The sequence below is a fragment of the Manis javanica genome, chromosome 10 (genome assembly GCF_040802235.1).
Source record: "Manis javanica isolate MJ-LG chromosome 10, MJ_LKY, whole genome shotgun sequence".
Classification (NCBI taxonomy): domain Eukaryota; kingdom Metazoa; phylum Chordata; class Mammalia; order Pholidota; family Manidae; genus Manis; species Manis javanica.
This window is the reverse complement of record NC_133165.1, coordinates 53,765,228-53,779,592: the sequence shown is the minus strand read 5'-3', so window position 1 is coordinate 53,779,592 and position 14,365 is coordinate 53,765,228. Positions and strand designations below refer to the sequence as shown.

At 43.5% G+C, this 14,365-nt stretch overlaps 1 protein-coding gene across 11 annotated transcripts in view; it reads left to right on the top strand.

The window, feature by feature from the left end:
• VPS35L (VPS35 endosomal protein sorting factor like) overlaps positions 1–7,297 on the top strand; it is a 133,811-nt gene extending 126,514 nt beyond the window's left edge. For 5 of the 11 annotated variants that reach the window (XM_073215497.1, XM_036992104.2, XM_036992108.2 and 2 more), the window contains 3 exons: positions 723–844; positions 6,523–6,669; positions 7,048–7,297. In XM_073215497.1, the coding sequence (XP_073071598.1) occupies positions 723–844; positions 6,523–6,669; positions 7,048–7,146 (368 nt within the window). In that variant the 3' untranslated portion in view covers positions 7,147–7,297. Of the gene's footprint in view, positions 1–722; positions 845–6,522; positions 6,670–7,047 lie in introns of those variants that run through there. The other 6 variants (XM_073215498.1, XM_036992105.2, XM_036992112.2 and 3 more) reach the window with 4 other exon arrangements.
• The last annotated feature ends 7,068 nt before the right edge of the window (positions 7,298–14,365 follow it).

Here is a 14,365-nt window from a genome sequence, read left to right as displayed (position 1 = left end):
ACTGTATGGTCTCCCTCCTTCCTTACCCTGAGTAGATCTTGCTTTGTGTAAAGGTTAGTTGATAGGAAGGAGGAGGCAGGGAGGTCAGACTCGGGCTTTTCGCGGTTGGCTGGTCTTACTCTAGGCAGTGGTTGTCACGGTGGGTGCCAAGCAAAGAGTGGAGGACTTTTTGGCAAGAGACATCAGAGGGACTCAAGTTCGCAAGTAGAGAACATGGTGGTCCATCTGAAGGAGGTTGGAGGGGTGACAGGGCAGGCAGCTGGGTGCAAAGCTTAACAGCTTGGGCTTTGGAGAAAGCCTTCCTGGCTTGGGGTCCCAGCTGGGACCACCTCCCGGCCTGGCTGCCCAGTCTTCACAGGGAGGTGGTGGTATCACCTCACACATGCTGCAGTAATGCATGTAAAGCGCTTAGCCTGGTGCCTGGCACACGGGAGGCAGCCCGTACTGGCAGCAGCTCATGGTCACTGTGATTCTTGTCCCCCTCCAGCAAGGGCCAGGGTGCGCATGACTTCCATACCCCTGGTCCCTGGCTCACACTGTCCTGAAGGTACATGTATTTTCTGTGATGCCCAAGGCCCCAAGCCCAGTGGGAAATGTGGCCATTTCCATTCTCCCTGCCATGATTTCCTGCCATCTGCTAACACCACCTGCCACGACGCTGCCTCTTCCCAGCTAGGATAGCCCTGGGCTTGGGAATGTCTTACTGTGCTGGTTTGTCCCAGCAGTTGACTCCAATGACAGCCTCTACGGGGGAGATTCCAAGTTTCTGGCTGAAAACAACAAGTTGTGTGAGACGGTGATGGCTCAGATCCTGGAACATCTGAAAACCCTGGCCAAGGATGAGGTGGGTGCCCCTTGCCTGTCCCCTGCCCCCGCTGCTCACTCTGAGCACAAGTGTCCAGGGTTCTTGAATGTCGGTTCATTCTGGAAAGGAAGCTCACATGAGTAATGTGTAGTAATGTGTCTGTGTGCAAACTGTTTATGAGTGCTCTGGGCCTTTGCACCTGACGTTTCCTCTGCCTGCTGTGTGCCTCCCTGGGGTTCCCCTGGTGGCTCCGTTTCCAGTAGCCACTGCCCTCGTGTGTCCTTCTGTATTGTCCCTGCCAGACTTGATCATTCTCTGAAATGCTCTGTGTGTTTGTCAGTTGCCTGCCTCCCCACCAGAATGTAAGCTCCATGGGGAGCCAGGACCTCAAGGTGTGAGTGTTGGAGACCTGGCTGTGTCTGAGATGGTCCCTGGGGTCCATCTGTCACTCACTGCAGCATCCCCACCCTTTGAAGAGAGCTTGGTATACAGCCAGCACTCAGTCAGTGCTGCTGCATAAATCACAGCCTCTGCTCTCTCTACACCATAGCTCTTTCTCTGCCCACAGCCTGGGGAGGAGCAGGTGCTGGTTTTCTCTCTCCAGACAGAAGAGGAAACAGAGGCTCAGAGAGGACTGTGCAGAGCCCCTGGTCTCCTCTGCTGATAGGTCCCCACCCGGATCTCTAAGCCTGAACTCCTAACCACTGCATTGCTCTCTGCACACAAGACCTTTCCACTCATTTTGTTAGGAAGTTTTTAGTTATTGTCTAACCACAACAGTAAGTTGTTTTCCAACCTTTATTATACATAACTATAGTGTTGAGAACTTTGCATGTATTATTTCACTAAATTCTCACAAAGTCCAGTGTTATCCCCCTAACACTTCATAGATGAGAAAACTGACTCCGAGAGTGGCAGCTATGGAGTGTGGTCAAGGCAGTCTTCTAGAATCCATGCTCTTACCCAAAAAATGTTATTTTATCAGATGTTGCATCTTTTTGTGTTTTTAGAGCAGTTTTTCCATATTCTCCATATAGTTAAATGACTGATTTTGATATAATTTCCATATAATCCAATCTAAATAGCTATCTGGTTCTTCCGCAGTTATGCTGACCCCAGCTTCCATTTTCCATTGGGCAGCTTCAGCCCAAACATGAGGCTGACAGATGGATCATAGAGGCTCTGTCTCAGGTTTGGCTGTTCAGATCTATGTTCACCTCTGTTACTGTGTTGAGACTGATTCCTGTGTGTAGTCAGAGTGGAGCATGGAAGGTTGGTAATGTAACCTTAGGAGTCAGAGCTGGTACCTGATTTTTTCCATCCTCCACATTGCCCCCTGGGAGTCTTGCCTTTCACTCTGAGCTGTCTGCTTGAAGCTCTGAGCATTCCCACCTGGCAACAGACAACCTGATGGCTCATTCCTGATCTCATCCAGGCAGGCCCACTTCCTCTCACTATCCTCCCTGTCAGTCCCCTCACCCAGACCTAAGACGGACTTCACACTGCTTGGTTCCCAGTGGCTCAACGCTCTCCCCTTCCCAGGTTTTGCTCCTATAACCCCACCCCACCAAACCCTTTGAAGATAAAAATAAGATCAAGATGTATAATAAGTTTTTTACTTATTTCTAGGACTATACAATACCACCATTGCCCTGATTCCCCCTCCTCACCCAACCAAAAAACCACAAGAATATTTTATAGCTGTGGGTGTACACATGCATGATATACCTGGGTGCCCTGGGCTTCTATTCTCTGCAGGGTATTCAAGCAGGTGCTGGCCAGAGAATGGAATTTTTTCTGGACTGCATTCCCTGATGGGCTCTACCAAGTTCAGGGGCACTGCCTGAAGGGCCAGCCTTCAGATCAGCAGTCCAAAGGGCAGAGGAAAAATACAGACCTCTTAGAGCAGTGCTGTTTGAACAAGTTGCAGCCAAGAAAAATCTGCCACGTGGTTTGAAAATACATTTCTTCACTCTGATGCAACAGGCTGGGTTTAATCAGAGATCGCCGTAGACAGCCTAAATGATGATAGCCTAGAACCCTAAGCTTACAAGAAAAAGCTGAGAACTCTATTAGTTATCTGCAGTCTGGAAGATGATCCTCCTCCTGACTTACCAGAAGGCCAGCAATGCCTGTCACAATGCCTATGTCATCTCGCTTCCTCTTATCACGTAGGCATCTTGTCATCTCACATGATCACAAGAACAAGGGTGGGGACAGTACAGTAAGATATTTTGAGAGAGACCTTATAGTATATTGGTATAATTGTCCTATTAGTTATTGGTAATCTATCATAGGTATGTATATATAGGAAAAAACAGTATATATAGGACATGGTACTATATCCATGGTTTTAGGCATCCACTGGGGTTCTTGGAACTCACCTCCCATGGATAAGGGGGGCTACTATAATTTGGAACTCTATTTAGCATGAATGTCTCTTTTTCTCTTGGGGAAAGAGGGTGTTGATGGTGATAATGACTCCAAAACAGAATTCTGAAAGAATAGCAAAGCTGGAATGTTTCTGAAGAATGAATACCTCATATAAATACCAGGGACATTCACTGAAAATATGTCCATATATGCACAGTTATTAGAAAAATATGGGTGGATTGAGCAAAATAGAACATGTTGTCCTTCATTTTAACAACGCATTCAGTGTTAGGGGCCCTGGAGGTGGAATCTTCTAGAGTCTGGTCCTTGGAAAGACTGGGTCAAATTTCTCTCCAACTGGTGAGGAACAAAGCTTCATGCTGTTGGAAAACCCCAACCCTCGTGCCAGTCTTGAGTGTCCTCAGCACTGGTGCGGCCTCGCTCCCAGAACTGTCCTGTGAATCCACAGTAAGGAGCCAGCCGTGTTAATTAGGAGCTTTATGAAGTTGTTTGTTTGGGTAGCATGCCAGACCCTTGGAGCTTCCTGAAAATGACAATTCTCAAATGACAATGAAAAGAAGCTCTTTTCTATTTAAAACCTCCAGAGAGAGGAGGAGGTCTCAAGATTCTGATTTGGTTCTCTCATAACATAGGCATGGTTTTCTGGGTCTGTGAATACTCACTGGCATGCCTTTTCATCCCTCAGACCCGTCTCTAATGATTTCATTTTTAATGGGCCTGTGCAATTAAAACACAAGCAGATTGAGATTTTAGGGGAACATGGTTATTGAGGAGATACAGAATGTAGAAATACCAATTAGATAGTGTCTTTCTTGTCTGACTTCTAAAAATCTCTGCCACTTCAATGAAATGTAGTTAAAGGGCCTCTCTGGGGAGTGAGTCTTTTTTAGTTGGATTTGAAATCAATCTCTTTTAGCTTGGTCCTCTAGATCTAAGCAGAAAATAGGGCCCTCCTGTTCTCTGGGGTATCAGACGAGGCCCAGTTCAAAAGGCACACAGACTGGGCTGACTGCTGAGTGGTGATCTCTGCCTCGGTTCCTCTGATTAGAAGGCAACCCAAAGCTGGCAGTGCCAGCGAGAGTCTGTGCCAGGTAGGTGCGGTCTTTTCTCCTCACGCCTGTAGGCCTGTGTACTGCACAGCACGACCCCACACTGGCTCAGCTGCTTCTGAGACTGTCATCTGGTCCAGGCTGTTGCTAATGCAGGCTCAATTTGGAGGGTAGGAATCTCTTCATTGTCACTCAGCCACCCTCACCTAGCTGACACTCAGAGCTGCTGCTTTGTGGGGTTTGTTTTGTGTTTTTCCCTCCACTGAAAGACTTTAAATTCTCTCTTGGGAGAGGGTGAATAAGTTGGTTCAGCAGTTAGCAGCCTGGCACTCAGGCTCCGTGTGAAGTATTTGGAGTCATGGATGGATGGTTAGTAGTTTGGTTCTGTCCACCTAGAGTAGTTGAGAAAAGCAAGAAAAATGGTGCTTTGGTCTAAACCAATCAGATGATTTCCCAGGATAGAACTGCAGCTGCAGTCGGCAAGCTGTGGAGAACAGATCTCTTTGCCTCTTCAGACTTGGGGTTCCTTATGTGCTAACCACTGGCTATGAACACATTTAAACTAGGACTAGACAGGGGAAGGTGTGGGTATGAGCCTAGGTTCTGGAGTTGACGCTGGAGCTCAAATTCATGCTCTGTACTTCCTAGCTGTGGTTCTTGAGTAGGTTCCTGAAGCTTTCTGAGCTTTGCCTCTGCATTAGTTTGCTATTGTGGCCTTAACCAATTGTCACAAACTTAGCAGCTTAAAACAACCCTCATTTATTTCAGTTTGGTAGGTCAGAAGTTGCCGTTGGCTGGGCTGGGTTCTTTGCTCCAGGTTTTACAAGGCCACAATCCAGGTACTGATAGTCTGGGCACTCAGGGAGGCACTGGGCTTATTCTGGGTGGTGGCAAACTTCAGTTCTATGCAGTTGCAGGACTGAAGACCCCATTCTCTTGCTGGCTGGGTGTTGTTCTTAACTTCTAGAAGCTCCTTTCTTCCATCTTGAAAGCCAGCAACAGTGGATCATATCCTCATGCTTTGAGTTCTCTCATCTCCCCTTCTACTTTCCTCTTCTGCTACCTGTCTGACTCCAGCCTGAGAGATGTCTTTTGGAGCCCACATGATTAGACTGGGCCCACCCAGATAATTGAGGATTATCTCCTTAAGGCCATTTACCTTAACACCTGGCACATGGTGAGGGGCCCATACCTGTTAGCTGGCTGGGGAATAAAGCAGATGCATGAGGCTCCTGACAGCAGGGACATTCTGCAGTCCACCAAGAGCATCCAGCAAGGACCTAGACCATCAGCTCTCTAGACCATCAGCCTTCCGGGGTCCACATACACGGGATCTTACCTGGCTCTTTGGCCAGGCTCACCTGTTGACTTTGCCTCCCTTGGTTTACCTTTGGTACTTGTGTCCCTTCTCCTGGGCCTGTTGCTGGTGCCTTTTGGAGATTTGTTTTCCTTTCCGTTTTTACCGTCACGTCTTAGATCTTTCTTGTTTAGGTACCTCTCATCCGGTTACTGAGCAACAGGAGAGATTGGGTGCTGTGGCATAGAATGGCTCTTGTAAAAGCTGGGCGTGGGCACCAAGCGTGGAGAGTTATTCATGGGACTATCATTTGGTCTTTATTACCAGCACCCACGATGTGACCACAGCTTGGGGTGGCTTGAGGACAAATCTGAGACACATTTTAACCTTTGTTTTCACCCCTGCACAGTTGTAATTCCCCCAAAACTTTACCAATAACCTGCTGTTGATCAGAAACCTTACCGATAACAGCCAGTTAACATATTTTGTGTATGTATTTATACTGTATTCTTCTAATAGAGGTAGAGATAAGAATGTTTATTCAAGTTGTCACAAATCTCCAAAAAATTTTCCAATATATTTATTGAAGGAAAAAAATCTGTTTGAGGGACCTATGCAATTCAAACCTGTGTTGCTCAAGGGTCAGTTGCACTTGGATTGAAACAGGAAGGCTTACCACTGCTGGGTAGTTTCATTCCTAGATCTTGTTAAGTGTCGAGTCTCATGAAAGTATCACTTGCTTCCACTTCATGAGTAATGCCCACATGGAGGCACAGAGCAGAGCAGAGGGCTTTGTCTGGATTGCTTCATTCAGTCCTCATTTCCCCTGTGAGCCAGAACCACCATATTCTCCTACAGATGAAGAAGCTGGGACTTGGGGGATTAAGCAGCTTGCCCACCAGAAGAACCACGGAGGAGCTGGTGTTTGAACCCGGCCAGAGCCCCAGTGCCAGATAGTAACCTGTCTTCTGTTTCAGGCCCTGAAACGCCAGAGTTCGTTGGGCCTTTCCTTCTTTAACAGCATCTTGGCCCATGGGGACCTGCGCAACAACAGGCTCAACCAGCTCTCCGTCAACCTGTGGCATCTGGCACAGAGGCATGGCTGTGCAGACACCAGGACCATGGTAAGGTGCTTGGAGGGCTCCTCACCCAGCCTGGCCTCAACACAGCCTCAGGGCCTGGACCTCAGGCTCAGTCACCCTTCTAGAAAGGCTCAAGACTTCTGCAGGGTTACTTTCTTTAGCCAATATTAGTGTAATATATGAACACTGCATAGTAAGTTTATTCCCTCTGAATAAACAGCAGTCATTCCTGGTCTAAGTCAAGTCTAATGTTACAAAGTAGTATTTGAAGACTTTGCTGATTTATTCCTCTTTCTCCTTCAAAAGGCTTTACCTGTTCTCTGCTAAGAGGAAAGTATAACCTCACAGTATGGCCAGTTCGTTGGCACCCTGGGCTCTAAGAAAACCAGACAGGAGATTGATTTTTCTTTTTCCTCCTAGGTGAAAACTCTGGAGTACATCAAGAAGCGAAGCAAACAGCCGGGTATGGGTCACCTGACTGAGCTGGCCCTCAGGCTCCCACTGCAAACGAGGACCTGACCCCAGCATTCCGATGCCAAGTCCAGCAAGAGCTCCTTTGCTTTTATTTTTACACCTATACAAATGGGTTTCAGCTCTGATCTCTACCCAGACTGTTCTGACAGGAAGAAGGGAATTGTCAGAGCATTAAAATCTGATCTTGTTCACCAAGCAGCAGTGCCTCAGCGTTTACATGCACGAGTAGCTTTCAGAGGGGCCTTTAGTGAGAATAGTCCATGTAAAAGCCACTGGTCCCTCTCCCTAATTGAGGCCTAAATCACCTTAGAGGATTATAAAAGACAGATGGCTCAACTCCTTTTTCTATAGAATATGCTGTTGGGTCACCTGGCTCTTGCCCATACAGCACACACATCTGTCATGGCTCAGGCGCATGGGGGCACCTGGGGCTGTACCACAGCAGGTGAAGGAGGGGCTAGAGGTGGGCAGCCCCTGCACCATGGCCCCCTCAAGCCCAGCTAGCAGGCATCCCAGCACACCGTAGGAACTCAGAACAATGGCAGCGCAGGAGGACCCTGAGCTTCCCTCCTTCCACGGACACGCAAGGCTCCAATTACTTAGAGCAACTCATTCTGCAAACAACCTCAAAACTAGCAGAACAGCTCTTCACAGCTAACAATATAAAACAAAAAAGCCATATTGAAAAGGGTGGGAGCAGCAGAGACATGGTCAGGAACCAAAACCCCCAGCCCCAACTCCCGGCAGCCCACAAGTGGGAGGGATATCACAGGCACGAAGGTCCACCCTGCAGAGGGGGCAGGGGGTGGTTTCCAGACCCACATCAGGCAACCCTTGCCCTATACCAGGAAGATAAGCTGCTGTGAGTTCCATAACTTCTGGTTTTGAAAGTCAGTGGAGCTTAACTGGGGGAGAGCCAGAGGGCTGTAGAAAACCAAGCCTCCTCTGCTCTTAAAGGGGCCAGGCACAGTGTCACTCCAGGGACCCAAGAGAAGCAGCAGTTTGAAAAGTGCCTGCACTACTGGGCCCCACAGGACACCTAAAAAAGGCCACTACCTTCAAAACCAGGAAACAGCTGACTTACCTGATAACATTGAAGAGATAGTGAGATATGTTCTAAACAAAGGAACAAGAGAAAACCTCAGTAAAAAAACGGAGATAAGCAACCTACCTGTTAGAGTTCAAAGTAATGGTCATAAGATGCTCTGTGGATTTGAAAGAAGAGTAAGTTCAGTGAGAACTTGAACAAAGAAAATACAAAAAAGAGAACTAGAGAGCCGAATACAGTAACTGAAATGAAACATACACTAGAGGAAATCAACAGCAGATAAAGAGGATCAAGAACAAATCAGCAATCTGCAGAAAAGGGTAATGGAAATCATCCAAGCTGAACACAAAAAAATTTTTAAGAAAGAGGATATGGAGGTGAGTGCAAGGTGGTCGCACAGAGAGCCTGAACCCACCTCCTCCCATGTACACAGTAATCCACGCCTACACAGAGAAATTCATCCCAAGGAAGAATGGAGGCCTGAGTGAATGCCTTCTGCACAAGAGAGAAAAAGACCACATGAAAACATCAGGAGAAATGGAGACAAGGTAAAGGAGGGAGCCCCACCCCCAGAGCAGCCCTACAGTGGGGAAGGATACTGCTGAGCTATGGGAGCAGATTCCCCTGCCCTGGGCCACAGAAAAACTGCTAAGTTGGAGGGTTTAAACCTGACTGCCAAATGGATTTGGCAGGGAAACTGCTGGAACTCTTTGGGACTGGAAAGCTGGTGAGCAGCACGGTTTATGGCCCCCCCACACACACACAGTGTCAGTGCAGACAGGAGCAGGGTGATAAGACTGCATAGTTTATGCTGCTCTTGCACATCACTAGTGCAGATGGGAACAAGGTGAGTGCCACTACATATGTTTCCCACACACAATAACATTGCAGATAAGAGCAGGGTCAGGGTGAATACACCAGCTCCAGATGTGTAAGAGGTGGCCTCCTGGCCCTTGCCCACACCCAAACACACCTATCAAGAGATGCAGAAATTCCACCAAGGTGGTTCCAGTACAACACTCAGGTGGATTCACTCTACCCACACCCTGGTCCTCAGCCACCCTGTTTGCATGGCCCCAGCTTGATGCCAACCCGGGAGACTCCCAGACTGCACTGAGCCATGCCATTAGCATGACCATGGCTGGCACCCATCCAGGTGACACTCCCAGACAGTATTCCTCCACCCGTCACCCAACCAGAGAGGGCCTAGCCCACTGCCCACTTGGAAGCTCCCTGGACTGGTTGCCTCTCAACAAAGTGGTTACGGTGGGGACATACCTCAGCATGTCATATTACAAACCCACAGCTAACATCATACTCAAAGGTGAAAAGGAACAAGACGAGGATGCCCATTCTTGCCACTTTTATTCAACATAATACTGGAGGTCCCAGCCACATCAATCAGATGAGAAAAAGGCATACAAACTAGTAAGGAGAAAGTAAAACTTGTCACTATTTTGCAGATAACATAACTATATATAGAAAATACTAAAGACTCCACCAGAAAGCTACAATTGATAAGTGAATTCAGTAAAGTCACAGGATACAAAATCAACATACAGAAATCTGTTTTGTGTTTCTATACATTAATAATGAATTAGCAGAAAGAGAAATTAAGAAACCAATCCCACTTCTAATTACCTTAAAGAGAATAAAATACTTAGGAATAAATTTAACAAAAGAGGTAAGAAACCTGTACTCTGAAAACTGTTAAGTCGATGAGAGAAACCAACAACACATAAGTAGAAAGCTATTCAATGCCCATGAATAGGAAGAATATTGTTAAAATGCTCATACTGACCCAAAGCAATCTACATATTCAAAGCAATTCATATCAAAACACCAATAGCATTTTTCAGAATACTAGAGCAAATAACCCTAAAATTTGTATGGAACCACAGTAGGTGGGGAGGTATCACACACCCTGATTTCACACTATACTACAGAACTACAGTATTCAAAACAGTATGGTATTGGCATAACACAGCAATGGAACAGAACTAAACTCATGCCTATATGGTCAATTAACATGACAATGGTGTTGGAAAAACTGGACAGCTACATGTAAAAGAATGAAATAGGATCACTCTCTTACACTGTTCACACAAAATGGATTAAAGACCTAATTATAAGACATGAAACTATAAAACTACTAAAAGAAAATATAGGCAATAAATTCTTGAACATCAGCTTTAGTATTTTCTGGATGTCTCTTCAGAAGAGAAACAAAAGAAAAACAAGTGGAACTACAGAAACTAAAAGGTTTTGCACAGCAAAGGAAAACAAGGTGAAAAGCAAACTTAGTGTATTGAGAATATATTTGCAGATTATAAAAGGACTAATATCTTAAATATATAAAAAACTCATACAACTAAATCAACCCCCAAAAAAATCCAACTAAATAATGGGCAGAGGACCTGAATAGACATGACATAAAAGCAACAGGCACATGAAAAGATGCTCAACATCATTAATCATCAGGGAAATGCAAATCAAAACTACAATGAGATGTCACCTTACACCAGTCAGAATGACTAATATCAGCAAGACAAGATGTAACAAGTGTTGACAAGTATGTAGAGAAAAGGGAACACTCATGTCCTGCTGGTGGAATTGCAAATTGTACAGTCACTATGGAGGTTTTTCAAAAAACTGAAAATAGAAGTGCCATACAACCCATTTATTTCCACTTTAGGGACTTTTGCCTGAAGAAAACAAAATCACTAATCTGGAAAGAAATATGCACTGTTTATTTCAGCACTATTTCTAGTAGCCAAAATATGGGAACAACCTAAATGTCCATTAATAGAGGAATAACAAACATGGGGTACATATATACAGTGGAATATTAACCATGAAAAATCAAATATTGACACTTGCAACAACATGGATGAACCTAGAAGGTTCTATGCTGAGTGAAATTAAGTCATAGACAAATACCATATGATTTCATTTATATGTAGAATCTAAAAGACAAAACAAATACAAACAGAGAACAGACTGGTGGTTACCACAGGGGAAGGGAATAGAGAGATGGGTAAAATAATAAGGGGCAGAAAATTAGGTGAAAGTTTGGTACCTTGACTGGGGCAATAGTTAACATGAGTGTATATATGTTAAAATTCATCAAGTAGTATACTAAGATTTGTGCATTTTATTGTATGTAACTCAGTAAAAAAAGTGGGGGAGGGAACCTCTGGGACAATACCAGGTATATTCACATTTGTGTTAGAGGTCCCAGAAAGAGAGGAGAGAAAGGGGTAGAAAACTTACCTGAAAGAATAAAAACTTCCCTAACATGAAGAAGGAAAGACATCCAGGTCAGGAAGCACAGAGAGGCCCACACAGTATGAACCCAAGGAGAGCCACACCAACACACATAATTAAAGTGTCATTCATTAAACAGAGAATCTTAAAAGCAGCAAGAGAAAAACTAGTTACATACAAGGGTACACCATTCCACCTAAGACTGTCAGCTCATTTTTCAGCAAATAATCTGTAGACCAACCAGAAGGGAATGGCATATATTCAAAATGCTGAAAGGAAAAAATCTACAACTAAGAATATTTTGCCAGGGAGGGTTATCTTTCAGAACTGAAGGAGAGACAGTTTCCCAGACAGACAAAAGTTAAAGGAGTTCATCACCACTAAACAAATCGGCCTTAATGGTGAATCAGTTAAAGGGACTTCTTTAAGCAGAAAAGAAAGGCCAAAACTAGAGGTAAGAAAATTAGGATAGAAAAAATTTCAATGATAAATTATATAGTAAAGTTAGCAGACCAATTGCCTAAAAGTTAGTATGAAGGTAAAAAAAAAAAAAAAGCAGTAAAATTAATCATATCTACAATAGTTAAGAGATAACACAAAATAAAAAGATGTAAATTTAACATCAAATACAGAAAAAACATGGGGAAGGGATTAAAAACGTGCCTTTAGAATATGTTTGAACTGAAGTAACAATTTACTTAAATAGGTTGCTATATACACTAGGTTTTATATTTGAACCTCATGGTCATCACAAACCAAAAATCTAACACAGATACACAAAAAATAGAAGATGAATCCAAACATAATATTAAAAGTCATCAACTCACAAGGAAAGAGCAAGAGAAGGAACAGAGAACTATAAAAATAGCCAGAAACAAAATGGCAGGAAACACCTATCAATAATTACTTAAAATGTTTAAAGACAGGTGACTGAATGGATTAAAAAATGAACCTATCTATATGCTGCCTATAAAAGATTCACTTTAGACCTAAAGACACAGATTGAAACTGAAGGAATGGAAAAAAATATGCCATGCAAATAGAAATGAAAAAAAAAATTCGAGGTGGCACACACACTGAAACAAAAGAGTGTAGCAGGAGATAAGGACATTACATAGTGATAAAGGGATTGAGCCAACAGCGTGTTAACAATTCCAAATACTTGTGCACCCAACAGAGCAGCACCTAAAATGTAAAAAGTAAATACTGAGATATAAAGGGAGAAACAGTAATACAATGATGGTAGGGGACTTTCACTCCCTGTTACACCAATGGATAAATCCTCCAGACAAAATCAATAAGGCAACAGTGGCTTTGACCAACACACCAGACTAGATAGACTTAACAGATACAGAAATTCCAACCAAAAAGAGAATACACATTCTTTTCAAGTGCACATGGGACATTCTCCAGGTGAGATCCCATGTTAGGCCACTAAACAAGCCTCAATAAACCTAGGATTGAAATCATACTAAGCATCTTCTCCAATAACAGTATGAAACTAGAAATCATTACAAGGAAAAAAAAAAAAAAGGAAAAAACAGACACATGGAGGCTAAACAATGGCACGTTACTAAACAACCTATGGGTCAAAGAGGAAATTAAAAAAAAAAATACTTTGAGACCAATGGAAATAGAAACACAATGTTCCAAAAGCTTTGGGACACAGCCCAAAGGACATTTATAGTGATAACCGCCTACCTCAACAAACAAGAAAAATCTCAATCTAACCTTACGCCTAAAGAAACCAGAACAACAACAAAGCCAAAAGCTAGGAGGAGGAAGAAAATAAAGATCAGGGAAGAAATAAACAGAATAGAAACAAACAAAAAACAATAGAAAAGATCAGTAAAACTAAGGGCTTGTTCTTTGAAAAGGTAAAATTAATAAATCTTTAGCAAAAGAATGAAAATCAGTGCTTACACCATACACTAAAGTAAGCCCAAAGTGAATTAAAGACATCAATGACCTGAAACCATCAAACTCCTAAAAGAAAACACGGACAGTTAATTCTTGGACAGTGTATTTTTGGACCTGTCTCCTCAGGCAAGGGCAACCAGAGTGAAAATGAACAACTGGGACTACATCAACCTAAAAAAAGCTTTTGCGCAGTGAAGGAACCTATCAACAAAATGAAAAGGCAGCCTATTGAATGGGGGAACATGTTTGCAAGTGGTATATTCAGTAAGTGGTAAATATCCAAAATATGCAAATATATAAAGAACACATACAACTCCACACCAAAAAAACAGTCTGATTAAAAATGGGCACAGGACCTGCACAGATACTTTTCCAAAGGTGATGTACAACCAAGAGGCACCTGAAAAAATACTCAACATTGCTAATCATCAGGGAAATGCAATCAAAACTACAGTAAGGTATCACCTTACACCTATGAGAATGGCTATCAAAAAGGAAAGAAGATCTGGCATGGATGTGGAGAAAACAGAACCCTCATGTATTGCTGGTAGGATTGCAAACTGGCACAGCCCCTATGGTTAAAAAAAAAGTATGGTGGTTCCTCAGAAAATTAAAAACAAATCCCATACAATCTAGTAATTCCACTTCTGGATATTTACCTTAAAAAAACAAAAACACAAATGCAAAAAGATTTGTGCACCCCTATATTTATTGCAGCATTATTTACAGTAGTCAAGATACAGAAGCAACTTAAGTGTACACTGATAGATGAATGGATAAAGAAAATGTAGTATCATGTAATGGAATTTTCCATGCCATACAAAAGAATGAAGTCTTGCACTCTGCAACATGTATGGACCTAAAGGAAATTACGGTAAGTGAAATAATTCAGAGAAAGACAAATACCCTGTATTCACTTATATGTGGAATCTAAAAAACAGATGAGAGAAATAAGACTCATACAGAAAACTAGTGGCTGCAAGAGGAGAGAAGAGTTGGAGGGAACGAGCAAAGCAGATGAAGGGGATT